This window comes from Bactrocera dorsalis, chromosome 1, assembly GCF_023373825.1.
Source record: "Bactrocera dorsalis isolate Fly_Bdor chromosome 1, ASM2337382v1, whole genome shotgun sequence".
Lineage (NCBI taxonomy): Eukaryota > Metazoa > Arthropoda > Insecta > Diptera > Tephritidae > Bactrocera > Bactrocera dorsalis.
This window is the reverse complement of record NC_064303.1, coordinates 8,165,935-8,186,509: the sequence shown is the minus strand read 5'-3', so window position 1 is coordinate 8,186,509 and position 20,575 is coordinate 8,165,935. Positions and strand designations below refer to the sequence as shown.

The window sequence follows — 20,575 nt, the reverse complement described above, 5'->3', positions numbered from 1 at the left end:
GGACTAGAAGGGGCATACATACTCCAATAGGGTTTGAAAAATAGTTTATTGAGGGGGGGAAATAGTAAGACATTAAATATAAATTCTCTTAGAGATGTGTATTATAACCTTGTGCCTTTATTCGCAGGGCTTTAGATAATAATAGCATAGGTAGAAGGAAGGAATAGTTTATACAAGATAAAAATCCCAATAAGAGGTAGTAGATTAAATATTTATTTCAAATTAAAAAAAAAACAGTATGAGATAGTCGATATGCATAACAACAACATAGTTCGTAGAGACTTTGTTTTATTTTTTGTCGCTATTTGGCTAACTTATTGAACTTCTGAATCAAAAGTCATATAAAAATTTGTTACGTTCAATAGAATTTTTAAAATAAAAATAGTTCATTTAGGAATTTCATATAATCCAACAACAATTTTTTTTAAACAAGTGTTAAAATTTATAATTTTATGGTTTTACCATGCGTTATGACAAGTTGTGAGTCGCCTAAATGAAAAATCAAATCACAAACAAAATTCATAAGATCTAAATTTTCTGTACTTACTTTTCCACCACTCCACTGCTCCATATTTAACCACGTTAAATTATCCAATTGCGTATCGTAATAACCCAATTTTTCATATTTTCCATTCACCATTTGTTCGATCTGGGTTAAGGCAATACGATCACCTTGCGAGCTGAATGCAACGACGCCCTGTAAAAATATAAAAATATATTTTTTTAGTTAAGAAAGAAATTTGATATATTTTATCTTAAAGTTGAAAAAAATAAGGAAGAGCTAAGTTTGGATATAAAGGAAGAGGTTAAAGCCAGGGGAGTAGCTACAGGTACATAAGCCCTGTTAGTTATATGGGTATAATTTTTTTTTCATAAAAATTATAAGCATTTCATAGATTTTTTTAGAAGGTTGTATGGGCGATTTGGCTCAGGCGATCACCATGATTTATATTAAAATTATTGAAAATATTTTTTTTCCAACTCGGATCAGATGGTATGGTTAAGACCATATAAATGTGAAAAGCCTTCCCATAAAACTTAAAAAATACCAAGTTTTCATAAACATATATATTGTCCTGTACCACTTAAGTGAATATACATCAATAGTATGAGTCAATTCGCCTAAAAGCATGCTATAAATTTGCTGCACATTTGCAGTTGCGAAAGTGAATGCATTAACGCTCGACACCTATATTTTATGCGCCAAACAAACTCGTTTTTATTTTTGCAATATATTTTTTTTTAACTTTTAGTTGCAGCAGCCTTAGTCTACACTATTTTCGCCCCTTTTTTTAGCTGGAAAATGCATTACCGTCATTATTTAGTTGTTAAAGTTACTTTTTATTTGAATATTATAGTTAGTCGAAGCAGTTTTTTTCTTTGTGGCAACTCTGCTTTGCATTCCATGAAAGTGCAAATGGTGTTAGTTGCTCAGGGTAAAAGCACTAACTGCAGCTTGCAGTTACTCAGAGTGGCGGTTAGTTGAGAAAAAAGCACTATTCTATTTAATGGTTGCTCTCTACAGATGAAGTTAATGGCTAACGCATTTTTAGCTCATATTGCTTGAAGGGGAGTATTCAAAAGTGTATATTAAAGTTTGAAAATCTGAAGAAAGTAATAACAAGTTGACCTTTATCGTTCTTTCCAGAACAAAATTCATTTTCGAAATTTTCATATTTTATTTCAAAATTAAAAAGTTCTAATCAGCTGTCTAAAAGAATTACAAGCCAAATATATAGATAAAAATATTCAACGTTTGACTTTTGATCACAGAAGCATCAACCTTAAGTGTGTGAAATTGAAAAAAAATAATATTATTTTTGATGCGCCTAAATGTAGGCCATCTTAAATTACTGCCTTAAGGAGCCCTTCTAGTATGAAAGTAAAAAAGAAAAACAAGTTTTTCTCACAGGTTATACCTATAGTTACTAACATACTGAAATTTTGAACCAATATCTGAACTAGCTCTCAAAAGTCATATTTTTTAAGTTTTCACACCAGGTTCCCTTAATCTACTTGCACTTTCTTCAGTGTCACTTAGAGTTAAGTTTTTAGACGTTCAAAATGAATTTGTGTCTAGCAATTATGCTCCAAAAGATGTTCATTTTAGGGTTAGTGGCTTTGCTAAAAAATCGATAACAAAAAAAATTGCATACTTTTAGGCGTTATGCTCAATTTATGCTTATGAGGAAAATTATTGATTGAATTTTAATTAAAATTTTAATCTAAAAATAAGAAAAATTAAACTTTCAATTAAGTGTTGCCTATTTTCAGGCTAATAGGTAGAACTGATTATGACAAATACATACTTTTAGGCGTGAAAAACATTTTTTTTGTACTTTCGGGTAGACATTGAATGAACCTTAGTACATAGTTTAACATAATAATATGAACATATATATTTTTAATAAAATATTGCCTACTTTTAGGCGCGAAACCCAAATGTTTTATTTCTACGCGAAAATAATGAATGAATCTTAGTACAAATTTACATAATATAAAACACATGTATTTAAAAAATATTTCAAATAAATATTGCCTACTTTTAGGCGAAAACTTTTTTCGAAGGTCTTTATAAATGGTTATACTCTTACTAAAACGGTTTTTGTGTAAAGTAAAGTATACAGAAAAATCATATATGGTATGCTTCACCTCGTTTTCAAAAAACCATTGCCTACTTTTAGGCCGTATAGCCGAGTTTTTAAACGAATTATTGCACTCTGCAGCTCCAGCTGCTTGCATAAAAGCTAACTGCCGAAAATATCAGCGCTGAAAAACACCTACTTTACAGCGCCGAACAATATGCAGCATTTTTAACGCAACACCGCATCTACCGCAGGCACCCGGCTAACAACATCATGTAACCACTAGACACAGCGGCAGCTTTCGACTACTTTAGTGCCTAGCAGAAGCAACGCGCATACAAGCATGCTGCTGTTGTCAGCCGAAAAAAGAAGCTGCTTCCCTGCAATGCCGTAGCGAATTGATAGTCTCGCCCCTTTGGAGCTTTAAGAAAAAACTAAAATAAACGGATGGCAGAAAAAAGAGCGCCATGTGCCACGCAACCGACCATGGGGTCCCGCAGGAGTGTTGGATATGCCAGTCCGTTGCTATGTCAAGCAGGAAACGGCACAGTTATCATTTGTTTGTTGCTATTGCTGTTGCTACTTAGTTAGCTGACTGTGCGGGGTGTTTGCGCGGCGTGGCAAGTGTGCAATTCACAGGGGCGCAAAAAATGTTCTCACTTGTGTATTTACGCATTGCTGACTACTGACTGCTGATTGCCGGTTGCCGGGGCTTCACTAGCCGTTGTTAGCTGCTGCCACTTTTTGAGTATTAACATACGGGGTCCATGCATTCGCATATCCCTCTTTGTGTGTGCATGTGTTTGGTGTTCGTTGCAGCAAATTTTGTTTTTGTGATTTCTCTTCAAAATAGCTGCTGTATGGGGTTTTTCCTAAAATGTTGCAAGCACTTTAACAAGCTCGGAATTTACGGTGCTTTTTCTGGTTTAAACGGTATGGAAACGCCTAGTTTTGGGTAAAATCTTATTTTTCGGTATTTACTCAATTAATTCGAAGCAAACATGATCTATAACCTTTTCTGAAACTCTATGCGATCGGATTAAAATCGCGCCCAATTTCTATTTGATTCAATTTTCAACTACCTGCTATGGCTCTGGTTCGTTTAAAAGATATAAAGCCAAGGTAGGGCTTATAAGGTGTGGCAACTCTAATATGAAAACGATCGAAATCGTATCCTTTCACGGCAGTCTTTCTTCCGCTTAACAGATTGTACTTAAAAAATATCAACAAATTGTGGGGCCGGCCAATGTGCATGGTTAATGGAGATGTCCCTTTAATAGAGCTTTAGATACTTAAGACATGTTCCAGATAGTGCTGCACAAAGAGATTGGATGTGTTCCAGCATCTCTCTTACGTTAACTACTCTGCACTTTCAGCATGTATCGTTATCACTTATGCCCATCCGGCTCGTATGTGATACAAGTAGGTTGTGATATGTAAAGGGGCCAAGATTCGTCCGGCAGTCCTTTCCAGACCGTGTGAGTAAAAAGCAAGCGAATTTTCCTAATGGTATCTTGTTGATCTTGTATGTACTTCAAGCATTCCATCTCACGCTGATCTGCTGCTCAGCACTTTCGGAAATTTCATTGTATATCGTTTTGGCCACTTACGTATTTTATGTGCTTCTTCGGTAGCCAGACGGATGACACTTTTGGCAATTTCATCAGCTGTTTGGTTTTCGGAATTCTTTTGTGGACTAGAATCCAGTACATATTTAGCCCCTTTCCGGCAACCGAAACATCTATTGTTTCCCTGCTTCTAAGGTCATTCTCTGATGCATTGCGATTTGAGAATATTGCTTTAAATGCTGCTTGGCTATCGACGTATATATTTATCTTGTTTATGTTATTTCTTGCGTTGTTAGCTTTCTCGGCCGCTGTCCCAACTGCTACTGTTTCCACCTGCAAGATACTGCTGTAATCCGGAAGCTGGAAGGATCGAGGAAGATCCAGCTTCGAACAATAGATTCCGGCTTCCACTTCATTGGCCATTTTGGATTCATCTGTGTAGATGTTGTTCGTTCCACTAGTGTGTCGCAGGCTTCTGTGCCATCCATCTTCCTTTAGTGTGACGTCTTAGCTTCTCATTCAACCAGAGCGTATGGGTATGTGATCTAATTTGTCCACCAGGCTCCCGCTTATTTTGAGCTATGCTTGAAGATTCTTGTAGAGATCTCACCTAATGCCGCTAAACTTGCAGCTATTTCTACTACAATGTCGATTGGTGGTAAGTTAAGTAACCTTTCTATTGCCGCTATTGGAGTGATTTTAGCGGACCTGTTATGCAGAGAATAGCGAATCGCTGTAGCCGTTCCATCGGTGTCCTGTATGATATTTTCTTCATAGCGATCCACCACACTAGAGCACTATAAAGTCAGATTGGCTTGATTACCGCTGTGTTACACCAATGCATGAGGCCACAAGTTGACTCTAGCATTTTTTATATGTGTATAAGTCATCACTGACCTTTTTCACTCTCTCCTCCACATTGAGTTTCCACATCAGTTTGCTGTCCAAAATTACTCCCAAGTACTTGGTATGCTCCTTAATTGTCAAATCAACTCCGTTGGGTCTCGGGAGTTTTCATGGCGGGATTTTATACTTCCATACCATATCTGACTCATCAGTATTTATTTCATTTTAATCTAACTCCGTCTTTACATTTTTTCATTATCATTATTTGCTTTTGTATTTCTTTTTTCTGCTGTCAGCTACTTCATGACACTTTCTTCATTCAATCGCACTTATTATTCCTGTCTTGTCCCCTTTTATTCACTTTGTTGTTTATGCATGTACTTGATTGCACTTTTGTGGCATCCTAATCGCATTTCACTGCTCAACACTTTGCATTTCTAATCGCTTTACCACTTTTTATTTATCTTTTTTTTTACATTTTCTTTGCGCACAAGGGTGTTTAGCCCTCATGAATACTAAGCGCTCTTAGTGGAGATACAATAAACAAATGTGTTTTTCTTAAGAAAAGTTACTCTTTTCTTTTTTCGTTAGCGCTCGGAGACATTAGATAGCTTCTTTAAGAAAAATAACTGTTAATTATATAAAACTTAAAGTTATGTAGTTTTCAACAAATTGAAGTATGTGTATTATGGGTCTCTGATACATTTCAATTCAGATGTGAAAAGACAATGGCATTTTATAAAATAGTTGGCTTTGTACGATTATGTCTTTTTAAGCAAATTTGTGAAGGTGGAAAAATTTTCATATTTTCCATTCAAGCGCGTTTCAGTTTTAACTCATATTCTTGAAAATAAGCCACATTCACTATTTTACTGATTCGGCTGGAATTCTGCCAGTGCCATTCAAACCGTTCGTAGAATATCAGTGTTTTCTCTTGGTGTCATTGCTATACTCCTCAGCATATTTTAGTCTCCTTTCGAAATCCTTTTACAGAAAATTCCTTCTTGGATTCATTTCTTACTCTGAGAAAGACCAATATTCAGTCTTTGTAGTGAGAATGATAGGTCCAACCATTACACATAGTGCTCATAGTGACAGATGATGTCAGCTGTACGGCTTGGTTCCTAAAAAAACACGTGTCTAAACACTCGGAAATCCTAACACAGTTTGACTTTATACCGAATCACTTGTATCATGGAGTAGCCAAACCGAGCTCTGATGGCTCTTTTCTTGTCCATATACCGGCGAGGGTGGGTGGGAAAAATACGTTAGAAGAAAGGCACAGTGAGCTTCTTTAAGGTTGGTTCAAAGCTTTGGGGGAAAGTGGGTAGAGGAATTTACTTTCAGGAGCTCTGTATCAACTCCAACCTGACTATTGCAGTGCTTTCCAAGCCGAGATTGCAGCCGTTAAGGTAGCAGTAGATTTACTACTCCGGAGTGCAGCTTCATTTAGAGAATTGAGAATTCACTACATATAGCAGGGAGGCGATACTAGCCGTGAACTCAGCTCAGGGTTAGTCAAGTGTCAAACCTTGCTACCAATAGCATCGAGAGTCCTTGTGATAAGACTGGTATGGGTTCCAGGCCACAGCGGTATTTCAGGAAATTGTAAAGCTGATGAGCTAGCACGGAAAGGCACACTTGAAACAGTATTAAGAAAATGCGGCCCGGTGCTACCATATCCTCTTGTGTTCTCTTACTACTACAATCGCAATGTCGCTAAGGACTCCAGACCGATCGCAAGAGATCTAGTGAAAGTGGAGCTTATTCAATAAAAATCGTATGTTCCACTCTGATTAAGAAGCACTCAGCGACCCTAATATATGCGCTGACAGCTTATCAATGGTTGATAAGCTCGTGCGAGCTTCATAGGTTCAACGCCAGAACACAAGAGAACAGAGAAGCATCAGTTTGTTCTGATCCTGAAAAACCTTGGAAAAAAAGTGCTCTTTATTGGCGGCTCATCAGTTTTAGAGGTTCCAGCAATTAAACTGTGCCCAGGCAATCAATCAAGTTTAGTATCGAAATAGCCTGATGTAGTGGGTATGAGGTCATACAATGTTTGACTAGCTTTTGTACGCTATCATTATTTGTTAGTCTAAATAGTCATAATTTTTTCCATGATCACGTCGAGAAGATAAAAGAGGTCAACTCGTTATGATTGCTGAGGAATTTCACAAGATATTTCTAGTACAATCACTTCTATATTAGTAGATCTCATGTAAAATTTTTAGAGTTTTAAAATATCATGACTCTGGGTCTTACATATATGAAGCTGAAAAATAGCTGCATTGGCAACCAAAATGTCTAGTCTTGCTTAAAAGCGGTCTTACTGGCTCCCATTTCCTATAAATTACGATGCGGATGAAGTTTATAATGGTTGATTTTTATTGTGGCGGCATTTACCCAAGAATTATTGAGGCTCCCACTTGAATTACTGAGAAAGAATATTTAATGCGAAATCGGACCTTTTAACTCTTATTTTTTTCAAGAAACTATACACCGGAAACATAGTATAGTTACCGGGACTCATTGGTAAGTCTAATGTAGGTTTCAAAGAAGTCTAGTCTTGCTTTACTTCACAAGACCAGCACACTGTCCGACTACAGTAGCCACACCTTCTCATTAAAACTTAAGCACTGTCCTTACAGAGTCCATTTTTGCAATTAGGTCTCTTGCTTGCCCATGACAGCTTGGCCACAATTTGCATTCACTTCACTTTCAAAGTAAAACAAAAACAAAAGAAGGTAAAAACAGAAAATAAAAAATAGGAAAATAAACACGTTTACCTTTCAAATAAACTTTTTTAAAAGACCAAATCAAAACGAATATTTTTTTATTTAAAAAAAATTGAAATACGAAACTCCAACGGCACTCTCTGACACTCAGCCGATAAGCGGCGTGAAAACTTCTACGTAAAACCACAAAAGTCGAGACCTTAACGCTGTCAAACTTTTCGTAACGAGCGACTACTAAATGCTATCCCTACTAATAAATCAACATTGCACTCGCACAAACCCGCACACATATATGTAAAATGCCATAAGAGGGCGCTGTGTGCATGAAGAAATTCGTTTTACCGCAAATAAAGTTTTGGAAAAGTTCAAAGACACACTTGTATCAGCTGAGGAAATTTGTAAATTTTTAGTGTCAAAGGTGGGCAGTTAAAATTAAGACAAGAAACCATTAAGTCTTCATGTAAATGAGTGAGGGTAAGATGGGTAGAGAGAGAAGGGGAGAGTAGAAGAGTAGGGAGACAGGAGAGACAAGAGAGAGAGAGAAGAAAACTGCTAAGTTTCTTGTGATTGCAAATAAATTACGCAGCGTCGGCCAGGTATTGCTTTGAATATTTTGTAAGAGTGAGTTGTGGTTAACAAAAAAATTTAAATTCTTGGCGATAACTGTACATTGCAAGCAGTACTGTTTCCAATTTGTTAGATTGACATTTAAAATTGTTCGAAAAATTTGTAACTGATACATTGCAAGCAGTGCCGTAGGAGGGCGGTGGTGTTACTGTATTTCCAATTGACACTGAATATATAAGGACTTGAACGAAAATTTCCTAAAAAGCGGCATTTAGGGCACGAACATTGATTCGTTCAATTGATCGTTTACTTTCGAAACCAAACCGCTAAAGTAGCTGGCGTCACTTATAATATGTACGCTAAGCTCCAAAGCCCAAAATCTTACCGCTATGTCCCTATCGTTAATGGTTTCCGTTAGAGGGCGAAGCCAATGAGTGTCCGTGACAAGTCTCTGAAATATTGTGTTTCCTATATCGACCAACACTGAATATATAATGACTTCACACTGAAATCGAAATTAGTTGATGTCAAAAGTTTAAAAAATACCTTTGTGTTTTACATTCAGCTCCTTTGTACGGAAGAGCTAAATTTTGCCAGGCAGTAAATATCGACGAACATTTAGCTTTTCCTAAGCAGATTCTGGCGATGGATACTTATACACAGTGGCCATAAAATCCCAGTCGATTACTTAAAACCGATTAACATTAACATAAACGCAATATTGAAACCAAACTTTCAGAGTTCTAAAGTAGCTAACCATTTGAGATCGTCTTCTCTGCTAAGTTCCAAATTCGTCCATCATAAATTAGACATCATTAGGTTAGGCTTGGTTATGTCGTAGGGGCCGATCCTTGTTACAAAGATCCCACTTGAACAGCTGTGAATGCTGATCCTTTTTGATTCCCAATACTTTTAATATATACTATGACGAAGCGTTAATATCAATATCAACCACATTCTTCGAAGGTCCGCCTATCGAGATTTTTTAATCTTAATATCAAAATCTGCACAGTTGAGGGGGAAGTGTAGATTATTCTAAAGGTTATGTAGCTTCTCAGCGTGTGAAACTATTGACTAAAAATAAGTAGTTTAGAAAACCTCATGCACTACACTTTGGGTCAGAAGGATTTTGTGCCGCAAAAGTTTTGGTGGTTGACCAGAGAACAAGAGAACAATCATATGAAATCGGTGCAAAAGTGCCCTCCTTAGCAAGCTCATCGGTTCATTCCGCTCAATTCCAACGATTCCGTTGTGCCCGGCAGCAAAATAAGTTGTATAACAAAGTAGCTTAATGTTACTGATAAGTAGATCGAATATTACTTAACTACTTTTGAGCACTCTGTCAGCGAACTTAAGGGCAGTATTGCAGTTCTCTTGGCTGAATGAATACACTCTTCGCTGATGAAAGCTGCACTCCAGAGCAATACATCTACTGGTACCTCGATGACAGTTGTCTCCACCATTGCTTTGGTACCCTAAATATGTAGTTGATGGAGAGCTGCCGATAGAACACTTTTCCCCCTACCTACCTTCAATTATCTGCGCAGAGAAGAAACCGCACGGTGAAGTTTCTCCGATGAAGTGGTCTGAGTTATTAGGTATGCGATCGTAGTAGCAGTGGAATTCAGAATGTATCCTCATATAGCCAGCTTCCCCGAGTCCAATAGCAGCTTTCGCCGTCATGCACATACAAGATATGTCACCAGGTGCTACGTATAGAATGGCATTTAGTGCTAATGTTGGTGCTGTCATCAGCCTTTCGTAGCAGCTCAGACTGTCGTATGGAACGACTTGACGCATTTTACGTCGAGATCTTAAATTTAAAAAGTACAAAATACAGCTTTTGCAAGACCTTCCCAAGAGACTCATTTCTGGTTCAATGGATATGTAAAAAAGCCAAATTGTCCCATTTTGGGCGAAGCTGTCATTTCATCCACAAAAGATACCGGTTATCTGTGGTTCGAGGCCCGTTGGAATAATCTGCCCATATTTCTTCAAAAATTAAGTCGGTGAGACCGTAACCGTCACTGACGATCGTTATCGTGCCATGAAAACCGACTATTTCATACGTGAAATTGAAGCTTGTGATCTTGACGATATTTGGTTTCAACAAGACGGCGCCACTTCCCGCATATCGCATCAATCAATTGATTTATTGAGAGAATACTTCGGGAAGAAAATTTCATTTTTCGGGCCGGTCGATTGGCCACCAAGATCGTGTGATATCCCACCATTAGACTTTTTCCTATGGGGATATGTAAAGTTTGAAGTCAATGCGGACAATCCCGCTTCATTTTACGCCTTGGAGAAAAACATTACGCTTGTTATTCGCCAGTTACCAGTCGAAATGCTCGATCGGGTCATCGAAAATTGGACTCGACGGGTGAACCATGTGAAACGTAGCCACTTAGTTTTTTATTATTCTGTAATTAGATGAGCTAAAAGTTGCTGGAGAAAATACCCCTATTTTATTAAAGGGTGTTTAGTAAAAGGTCCAAAACTTCTCTAAGCTTCCAAGTCTCGCATATTTGCTACGACTTTAACTGGTCATCCAGAAACTACTAGCATTCTCATGCATAAATATTACAAAGGTTCTCTTTTACCCAAACGAAGTTGCTTCGCTTTCAACTTCCTCGCCTTGCACAAAGGCCACAAATGACATGTAATTCTCTAATTTGCTGCCAATTTCAAAATTAATTAATACATTGTGTAAATTGCATGCCAAAGGCGCTGCCGTAAGCTTACAAAATGCAAAGCAAACATTGGCATCAAATCGACACATGGAGATACATGGTATAAAGGAGTTAAGCAACTACAAAAACAAATATCTATGCGAAAACTTTAAAGCGGCAAATGGCAACTTAGTGCTAGCTTCATTTGCAAAATTACATAACGTGAAAATATGAGAAGTTATTAGCTTTCGGCATATTCATATTCATTAGTTTCCATACGAATGGCTTTGTCGATGTATGTGAGTTTGCGGAAACTTTGTAAACTCTTGCATGGGAGTTGGAGAATTTTCAACAACACTTAATTGCAATTAGTTGTGCATAAGCATTGACTTTCATTTGCGGTTCGACTTTGTGGAGTCATTGTATACATACATACATATAGTATATGTACATTGCTTTTAATTAATACCGTAAAGTAAATTTTTAAAAAGTTGTAGCCTTTGGTGTATATTTTGAATTAAAAGAGGTTTGCATATGAGTTGAGTCTAAAACTAATGCGGGTTTGATTTTCTATTGTGAATAGCCACTATGATTGCTGGAGCGAAAATGGCTTGTTAACTAAGTTTCATCGAAAAAAATTAATATATTTGAATCCCAAAGTATATTTTGTTACATTGCGCACCAAAAACATTTCGGGATCCCGAAGTGAACAGTCCCGAACTTTCGGATTATTAAGATTATAAAAGTTTAAAGCAAACCAAGTAATTCGAAATGGTGGTTGGAATGAAACATCACTTTCAACCGAAGTTTTCGTGATCCCGAAAATAACCACTCGAAAAAATTCCCAATATTCATCGAAAAAATTCGAATATTTTCAGCCTAAAGTACTTTTGGTTTACGATGCACACGAAAAAATTTCGGGATCCCGAATTTTTCATTCCCGAAGATTCGGGATTATGATGATTATAAAAGTTTAATCAAACCAGATCACGTGTTTGTGTGTCGTAACGTATGTTTAGGTATTACAGTACACCGAAAATTTTCGGGAACTCGAATTCAACAGCCTCACAATTTCGGAACTTTAAGATAATACATATAAGTTGAGATCAAGAAATGAAAATTAGTAATTAGTAGCAAAAGTGCGATCTGACCAAGCAATAGCAGAACAGTAGTGGCAATGTCGGAGATCAAAAGGACGGTTTCAGTACCGAGTATGGATCAATGTTCATCCCTACCGTAAGATTATTACGTCTTCAGTCTAAAAGTAAATTCTTATGCTGTCAGATATTACTATTTCGCACGTAAAAGCAAGAAAAACTTCGGGATCCCGAAGTTCTAATTTTTAAATCCCAAAATTTCGAGATTACTATAAAGCTATGAAGTCAGAAAAGCTGTATTGATCAGAAACATACTAACACTTATAAAGCAAAAATTTCCTTCCTTGTACTTAACCTTCACTGAAGACAAATTTCAATTTTCACCTCAATTCACGACTCAACTTTCCATTCGATTGATTCTCCTCAAACAGCCGCCAGCCGAAGCAGCACAAAAATGAATTGTCTACAAAACCACAGCGATTCAAGTCAACATTGCCTACGGAGCCACTTGCAACAAAGCTAATGCTAACGCTTGCAAATCAATCAACAACAGTCAATATGTAAGTGAGCTCACAAGCTAAAACGCTTGAATATGGACTTTGCTTTGCGTCTCGCAACTGTCTGTGCTGAGTCAAAACTTTCCGTATAGCCCTTCAGCTACATTGTTTGTCTATTTGCAATACCGCTTTCCTGCATTTTAGCTTACTTACCGATATGCCAAGGAACTGTGTAGAATTCATCGCCGCATAAATTTCATCGGCAATTTCCTTGTCTGTGTATGTAAAATCTCGTAAGGATTTCTGTCGTTGCTTGAGGCGTTCCATTGTCTTATTGAATGCCAGCGCCACACTCCAGACAGCATCGTAGGCCAGCGGCGCCTCTTGATAGCCCTCCGGATAGCGATCATGATTGATGTCGTAACCTTCTTCGATAAGCGCATGATTCAGTCGTTGCCTGCAATGAGGTGAAAAAATGATAATAGTCATGGTACGGACAATTTTAAAAGAATATGTAGTAAGCGTTCCTTAAATAAAAACTCAGGTAGAAAGCGGCTGAAACTCTTCCTTTTAGATAAAGAACAGTGTGCTTCGAATTAAAGGAATTTTTGACACGAAAGTAAGAGCAATACGGTATATTTTTGTGTTATGTGAAGAGCTATGTTGCAGAAACTGTGGGTTTGGTTCGGAGTTCATTTCGATTCTGAGGAAGATTGAAGTCGCTTTTTACTCTTTCAAATTTCTGGGACGAAACAAAGCCTGTATTCAAAAGCAGGGTTCTGGGAGTTACGAGCTTGGAACTTTTGGTATGAACTTTCTATTTAATACTTCTTCATTTTCGGACGATCCATACAATATCTAAAGGTAAGACTAGGAGGCCTGGCGGAGCCTTTTCATTAACTGTAAGGCTGGTAGAATAAAAGGTGGTCTCTTGGTGGATTTGGTTTTTCTTTATTTAATTACAACTTGTACTACTGCTGCGATGGATAAGGTTTCTTCAGATAGGTGTGAGATCAAATCGACAGCAGAACTGCCTGGTTTTGATCTTTCTGATAGTACGTTGCAGAATAAGCAAGGTCTGAAATTTTTATCTGTGCCATCAAGCTACTTTGTTATGCGGCCGGGCACCTAGGTCACAGAGAAATTACTGAAAACTGCAAAGTGTTATTGTTGTAGCGGAAAAATTCTTCTCCTTGGCCGGATAAAGGTGCGGTTCCTTTCCGGTTACGTAGACCCGACTGTCATGAGAATGGGAAACTGCAAAGTCGTTGAGCTTGTTGGATAAAGATCCCAATTTTATTAGTTTGACAACGAGTCAGTACTCCGCTATCTTATTGCGCTTTGACTTTGTATCTATAGAGCTCTCGTGAGCTTGAAACCCGTTAATCAACAACCAAAACTTGTGCAGTTAAATATATCTTTCTGATCCAAAGTGAAATGCAAGCAATCCTCTGAACTATTTGATCTTAGCAAGCTTCATTTGGCAGCCATGGAAGTAGACGAGGTGTTAGCTTTTGCCAGACTGAGGTTGTATATATCTGGATGGGATTGATATTAGTCACCTGAAACAATTTTTGGTATGTTCAAAGCGCTTGGTCGATCTATACAATTTTTTGGTGATCCTTGTTTACGAGTTCTGGGATATACAAGAGAACAACTTTCATGGCCTTCCTGTGGTATCCTTTGCTGCGAGGATCTGTGCTACTACCTAACGATCTAACTAAATACTCGATTTTGAACATTTTACTTTAGTTATTGCCAAATCCAATCAGAAGAAAAATTGGCCCTTACATACGATTTTACTGAAAGCAAGGCCTATAAGAAATAGTTAGTCAAAATGGAATGACTGAGATCCTTTTTCTGTGAATTCCTTCAGATTTATGTATATGATTGGACCTAAAATGACCGAAATGTTTTGTCATCCACGATTGGGTCGTGGTTCAGAAAAAATTATGCTTTGATCTTCAGAATGTGAAGGTGGTGGGGGTATTATCTGATACGGTAAAGGTAATCACTGAAGATGCGACTCAAATCTTCTCCGTTTCTGACTTGTTAATGATTACTAATGATTGCGGAGTTTTGGGGTTCCAGAAAGCATTTTGAAAGTCTCATTTTGTATTTTGGTTAAAGCTTCAATTAAATATGGTCAATTTATTTCGAATACTTTCTGAAATAGCAGCGCCATCTAGCGGATTCACTATGTCTACAATTTAATTAATAATTTTAATTAGCAAAAATTTAGTTATTTGAAAACCCCCACGTTTCCTCCAAATACCTCATCAGATTTCTAAGATCTCAACACACGAACCCCTTAAAGATTTAAAACTTTTCTAGCATACTTAGCAACCTGAAACACAGTGCCTCTCGTGAAATAAAAACGCAAACTCACCGAAATTCCTCAGCTGTCATGCCGGAAATTGTCGTTTGATTGTTCTGATTCCACATAAGCGCTTCCGTTGTCAGATGTCCTTCGGCCGCAATGCGCATCTGTTCTATCGTGCAAGTGATACCCTCATTTTCCAAGTTCACCTCGTACCAATTGTCCTCGTACCAGCCTAGAAGTAGATGAAAAGCAGATGATACCCATAAATACCGCCAAAGCATATACATACAAACGTTTACATATACGTATACATACATATATAGTATATGTGAGTATATTTTCTCAAATAGTAGCTCCTTAAGTCCTTAAATAGCGCTAGAGATAAGAAAGTCACCGCAATTGATGCCTTCAAAAGTTCCGTTATTTATTTGTACAAACACATATACAATTCACACAACCCAATACATACATACACTCACACTATTGACTGGTGGCGCAAAGTTTTCGCGAAAAATACGCGCACTTTGCTATTTCCAAAAGTTAAATGCCACACACATACTCATATAGTTGACCGTGAGTGTAGAGGATGCAAAGATTTGCTGCTAGGAAGGAAGTCAGTAAGTGACGGAGCGGTTGGTGTGTAACACAATGACATTTGTAACGAAAAACTTTGCAAAGTTTGCTGATAAATGCTCACACCGCACTTTGGTCTGCATGTGTGTATGTATGTGTATGCTTGTGTGAATGTATGTATATGTATGTGTCTGCTTTTTGTGCGCTTTTCTTCCTGCTTGCGCAAGCATGAGATGATGCTTTTGTTATTGAAATCGAAATTCATGTAACGATTCAATGTGGCAATATGAATATGCGGGCAAATCGTAGCATACACAAAGGCGCATGCATGTGTTATGCCATTAGCAGCGTTTGTAGGGCGGGTGTGCTTGCATGAATGCCGAAATAAATCTTAATAATTTAGTTTTCATGCATGAAATTTAACTTTCAAACTGCTGATCGTTTGTTATTGAGCGAAAAATTGAAAACTTGCTTGCTTACATTTGTGAAATACGGCTTTCGTTACAAATGTTTGTTTTACAATTTGTATTTATTAGCAAATAATAATATTATTACTATTATTATTAAAGTTTTTTTTCATAACAGCTAACTTTTAGCCCTACTATTTGTTTATCTGCCATTGTAAGGTAAAATTTAAAAATAAGAGTTGCCACCTGTATTAATTTTTTTTTAAATAATCTTAATATTTATTAATACATCAAAAAAGGTATTTATGGCGTTTAAAATATCAAGAGTTGCCACCTGTATTTCTAAAACTGAAAAACCAAGAGTTGCCACCTGTATTAATTTTTTTCTTCAGAAACTTAATATTTGTTAATAAATCAAAAAAAGGTATTTCTGGTGTTTAAAAATATCAAGGGTTGCCATATTTATTACATTTTATTCTAGACTGATCTTCATATTTGTTAACGCATCAAAATAAAGTATTTCTAAAATATCAGGGTTGTCACCTATTATAAATTTTTTGCAAGAAAAAATTAAAAAATTTTAAAAAGATAATCGAGGCTTGCCACCTGTTTTTTATTTTTTTAGTAAAAAAAGGCACGGGCAAATCTACTTTCTACCATAACTAATAGGGGGTTGCCATTTTCTGTAAAAACTTATTTCTCGAAGATGAATATCTTCGCAGGATATTTAGCCAAACTAAAAAGCTTAAACATTTTTTTAGACTGTTTTGTAGTTGCCACTGTTTGTTCTAAAATGAATAATAAGCTAAACATTTGTATTAGAAGTTTCGTGGAATGCTGTAGCAAATAATGCTTGAAAATCCGCCATCCGAAGATATTTCTAAAGTTTAAAAAAATAAGGGTTGCCACATGTATTAAATTTTTTTTGTGGAATAAATTGAAAATTTTGGTAAAAAAGGTACGAAAAAACTTCTTTATACTAGTTATATCTCCACATAGAATTCCAAATAATAAAAAACATGAAGTTGCCACCTGTTTTAAATTTATTTTCTTGAAAATTTTGTTTATTTTAGAATGTATGTACATACATATGTACATATTTAGTAAAAACGTGAGAGTTAAAAACTTTTTTTTAGAAAATTTTGTAGTTGCCATTTGGAACCAATTTGTACGTAATATTATTTAACGTCGCTATGAAAAATTTTCATCTTCAGGTTTTTACAATAAAAAGGAGTTCAAAGTTGCCTTCTAGGCACCATTAATATAATTTTTAGTTAAAAAATTTTGAAATGTGGCAACTCTATAAAAAATAGAAAAATTGCAGCCTTTTTGAAAAATGGAAGTTGAAAACTGACTTATCACTTTTATTTTAATATGTACATATGCATGTATGTATGTAAATATATAAATATAAATTCCTGTAATGGATAATCCTTATAAATTAATAGGTGGCAGCTTTTATTGATAGCGGCTCCGATAAAAATGTGTATATTAAATATAGTAAATTTAGTTTGATGTTTTTAAAATGTTTGATTTTTTGTTAAAATATTATTGAAAATTTGATTTGAATAAAGAAATCTGGCAACGCTATTTGAAACTATCAACTGCAAAACTTCTTAAACTTATTTACTTTAATAAAAATATTATAAAATTTGCGTTGCAAGTAATATTCTTTAATTAAAATCAAATTTTTAAAGGTGGCAACATCACTATGATAAACTTTCATCTTCAGGTTTTCACAATAAAATTAGTTCAAAGTTGCCTTTATATACCATTATTAATTTTTCAATAAAAAAATTGTGATAAGTGGCAACGCTGTAAAAAATAAACAATTATGGCCACCTGTTTGAGAAACGAAAGTTGCAAATTTTTATAAAATTTGTGTAGCAAGTAAAATATTTTAATAAAAAATTTTCAAGGGTGGCAACCTCACTATGAAAAATTACCAATTTCAAGTTTTCATGTTACCTTAAAATATTTGTTAATTAAAAAAAAATATCTAAAGAGCCCACATCTTTACAAAAATTTCAGTTTCGTTTTCAGGTCAAGGCGCCAATTTCACTCCAGAAAAGAGAGAGTTTCCTTCTAAGAGGCTATTACCATACATATGTATGTATGTATACAAGTAAGTCCGGCAACTTTTGGCTAACATTTAACTCTGCTAATTTCTTTGCTTTTTGCCTCCAAATGCACCTAGCTAAGGTAGTATGTATGTATGTACTTCCTATGCTTCCTAAAATTAGCTCAGATAAAAAGTAACAATATTTGTATCATCTATAGTTATTTTTATTCAAAATCCATGTTCACAAATCAGATTAACAATTTTCAGCAAACTTTTAAGTTGCTTTACAAGCATTTCTAAGGCTAAGCGTATATTTCAGCTGTAAGTGGAAAAGTGAGGGAAGGAACGCGCAATAAAAATATCGCTGCCTGAAAAAAAAATTTTTGTTTACTTCGTTTCTTTGCACTAAGTATACTCTACTAGGTACTTAGCCTCATATGTCAAAATTCAAATTCGAATTCAATGTTACACGAATTACTTTGAATTACTTTAAACAAATCGGATTAAAATTTTACGTGAAACTTTAAAGTGCTTCAAGTATTAAGAACTAAATTTTATTATTATATATACAGTTGAGTAACTATTTTGTGGCTTTAAGGCCAACGCTGTCAACACATTTCATTCGCTTTACAGCTCAACGAAAAAAATATTGTTCGTTGTCAGCCATTTGCACTGTCGAGTTGCCAAATTGATTAAACACCGAAAATGCATTAGCATTGAAATGATTTTATTTCGAATCTATGCTAAAAATAGAACTTAACTGAACTTATTCACTTTCAGATATTTTCGTACTTAATTCATTTTTCCACCTTTATTGTTGGTGTGGAAGTGTCATTAAAAATAACATTCGTGTTGTTGTGCACTCACAGTGTTACTAATTGCAAATTCCTAGAATTCTTAATGCAAATTTCGTTTGCGGTTTACCGACGCCACAAATTTAGTCAACTGCAAATAACTTAAAGGCCGCAGCAGTCAAATTGCATTTCAGTGACGTCACTGAGCGACGGAAATAGCATTGGTATTTTTGTATATTTGAAATAATGGAAGTAGAGGCTATTTTTTGAATAGTTTTCAATATGCTAAGGATACAAAATTAAAAATTTATCAAAGTAAATTCAGGTTTCAGGTATTTATTATTAGTATAAAGTCTCCAAAATTTTATGGAGGTGTAAGTTTCCTAGAGGGATAGCTGTCAAATAAAATATACTGTCAAAGTTAACTTATGTTTTGGTTATTTATTATCAGTAAAAAATATCCACAACAATTTTTGACAACTTAGAGTCAGCAATAGCAATTGTGTATATTTTTTGTGAAATTTTGGAAATAGAGGGTGTTTTTTGAGCGGTTTGAAATATCGTAAGGAGATAGATAGATGTCTAAGTAAGTCAAAGTGAATTCATGTCATTTTTAATCTCCAAATTTTTTGGAGGTATCAGTTTCCTAGCGGGATAGCTGTCAAATGAACTGTAAAAAGCATGTCATATTTTGGGCTTTGAAATATCGTAAATAGATAGCTGTCAAACGAGCTGTCAAAGTAAACTCATGTTAGTTTTATTATCAGTATAGACCATCTGCAGAAATTTTTGGTCACCGAAAGACAGCAATAGCCACTGTATATATATTTTTTAAATTTTGAAAATATACGGAGTTATATGAGAGCTTTGAAATATACCAAAAGGTTACTTGCTAACTAAGCTGTCAAAATACACTTAAGTTTTCGATATTTTTTATCAGTAATAACTATATAAATGTCCTCAAAGTTGCGGGACAGCTGTCAAACAAGCTTTAGCTGTTTTCTAAGCATATTCTCAGAATATTATAAGACTATCTCCAAAAATCTTACTATTGAGAGTTATATGTATAACCTTATTTCAAATTATAGAAAAATAAACCTTTATTTAATGATATTTCTGTAGAATTTCTTAGAAGGTTAGCTGTCAAACGAGCTGTCAAAGTAGAGTTATGTAATTTTTACTATCAGAATAGACTATCTTCAGAAATTGCTGGCCACCAAGAGTTACAAATAGCTGCTGTATAATTTTTTGAAATTCTGGAAAAATATAGAGCTTTTTTTTAATGATTTTGGTAGAAAATTTCTTAGAGGGATAGCTGTCAAAGTAAATATATAGTCAAAACAAAAATTAATTTCCAAAAATTTTTAGTCATTGAGAGTTAAAAGGATTTCAATTAAGCAATTTTTTTAGTTATAGAAATATGGGCTGCTTCCTGATAAGCTTAGAATATAGAGTGTCAAAATGATCTCAAGTTTTAGGTATTTATTACCATATAAGACTGGTAAAAGGATTCAAAAAATTTGTAGGTATAGCATTTATTTGAGGGGTATCTGCCAAACAAGCTGTCTCAGTAGTATCGATGCGTTAGAAACCTCCACACCTCTATAAAATCACACCATTTTAAAAATATCAAAAAAAAAAATCCTTCAAGCTAGCTGCCTCTCTGTCTCATTTTAGTCTTCAAATCGCGCACTTCATTCCAATTAAATATTTTTTAAGCTGCCTTACAACTTGAGCGCCATAATCCCAGAAAATTCGCTCTACTTACGTTCAGTGCTTTCATGCGCTCAATAAGTTTTCTTGACATGGAAAATAAATCTATTTTATATAGCAAATCCTTTTAAGC

At 35.5% G+C, this 20,575-nt stretch overlaps 1 protein-coding gene across 3 annotated transcripts in view; it reads right to left on the bottom strand.

Moving 5' to 3' along the window:
* Window positions 1-20,575, bottom strand: part of LOC105221829 (gamma-aminobutyric acid type B receptor subunit 1) — a 394,872-nt gene that overhangs the window by 43,369 nt on the left and 330,928 nt on the right. For all 3 annotated transcript variants that reach the window (XR_007422804.1, XM_049457025.1, XM_049457029.1), the window contains exons 6-8: window positions 14,960-15,125; window positions 12,784-13,027; window positions 548-697 (exon numbers count right to left, since the gene is read on the bottom strand). Coding sequence is in view for 2 of the 3 variants with exons in the window: in XM_049457025.1 (XP_049312982.1) it covers window positions 548-697; window positions 12,784-13,027; window positions 14,960-15,125 (560 nt within the window). In the remaining variant the exon portion in view is untranslated. The remainder of the gene's footprint in view (window positions 1-547; window positions 698-12,783; window positions 13,028-14,959; window positions 15,126-20,575) is intronic.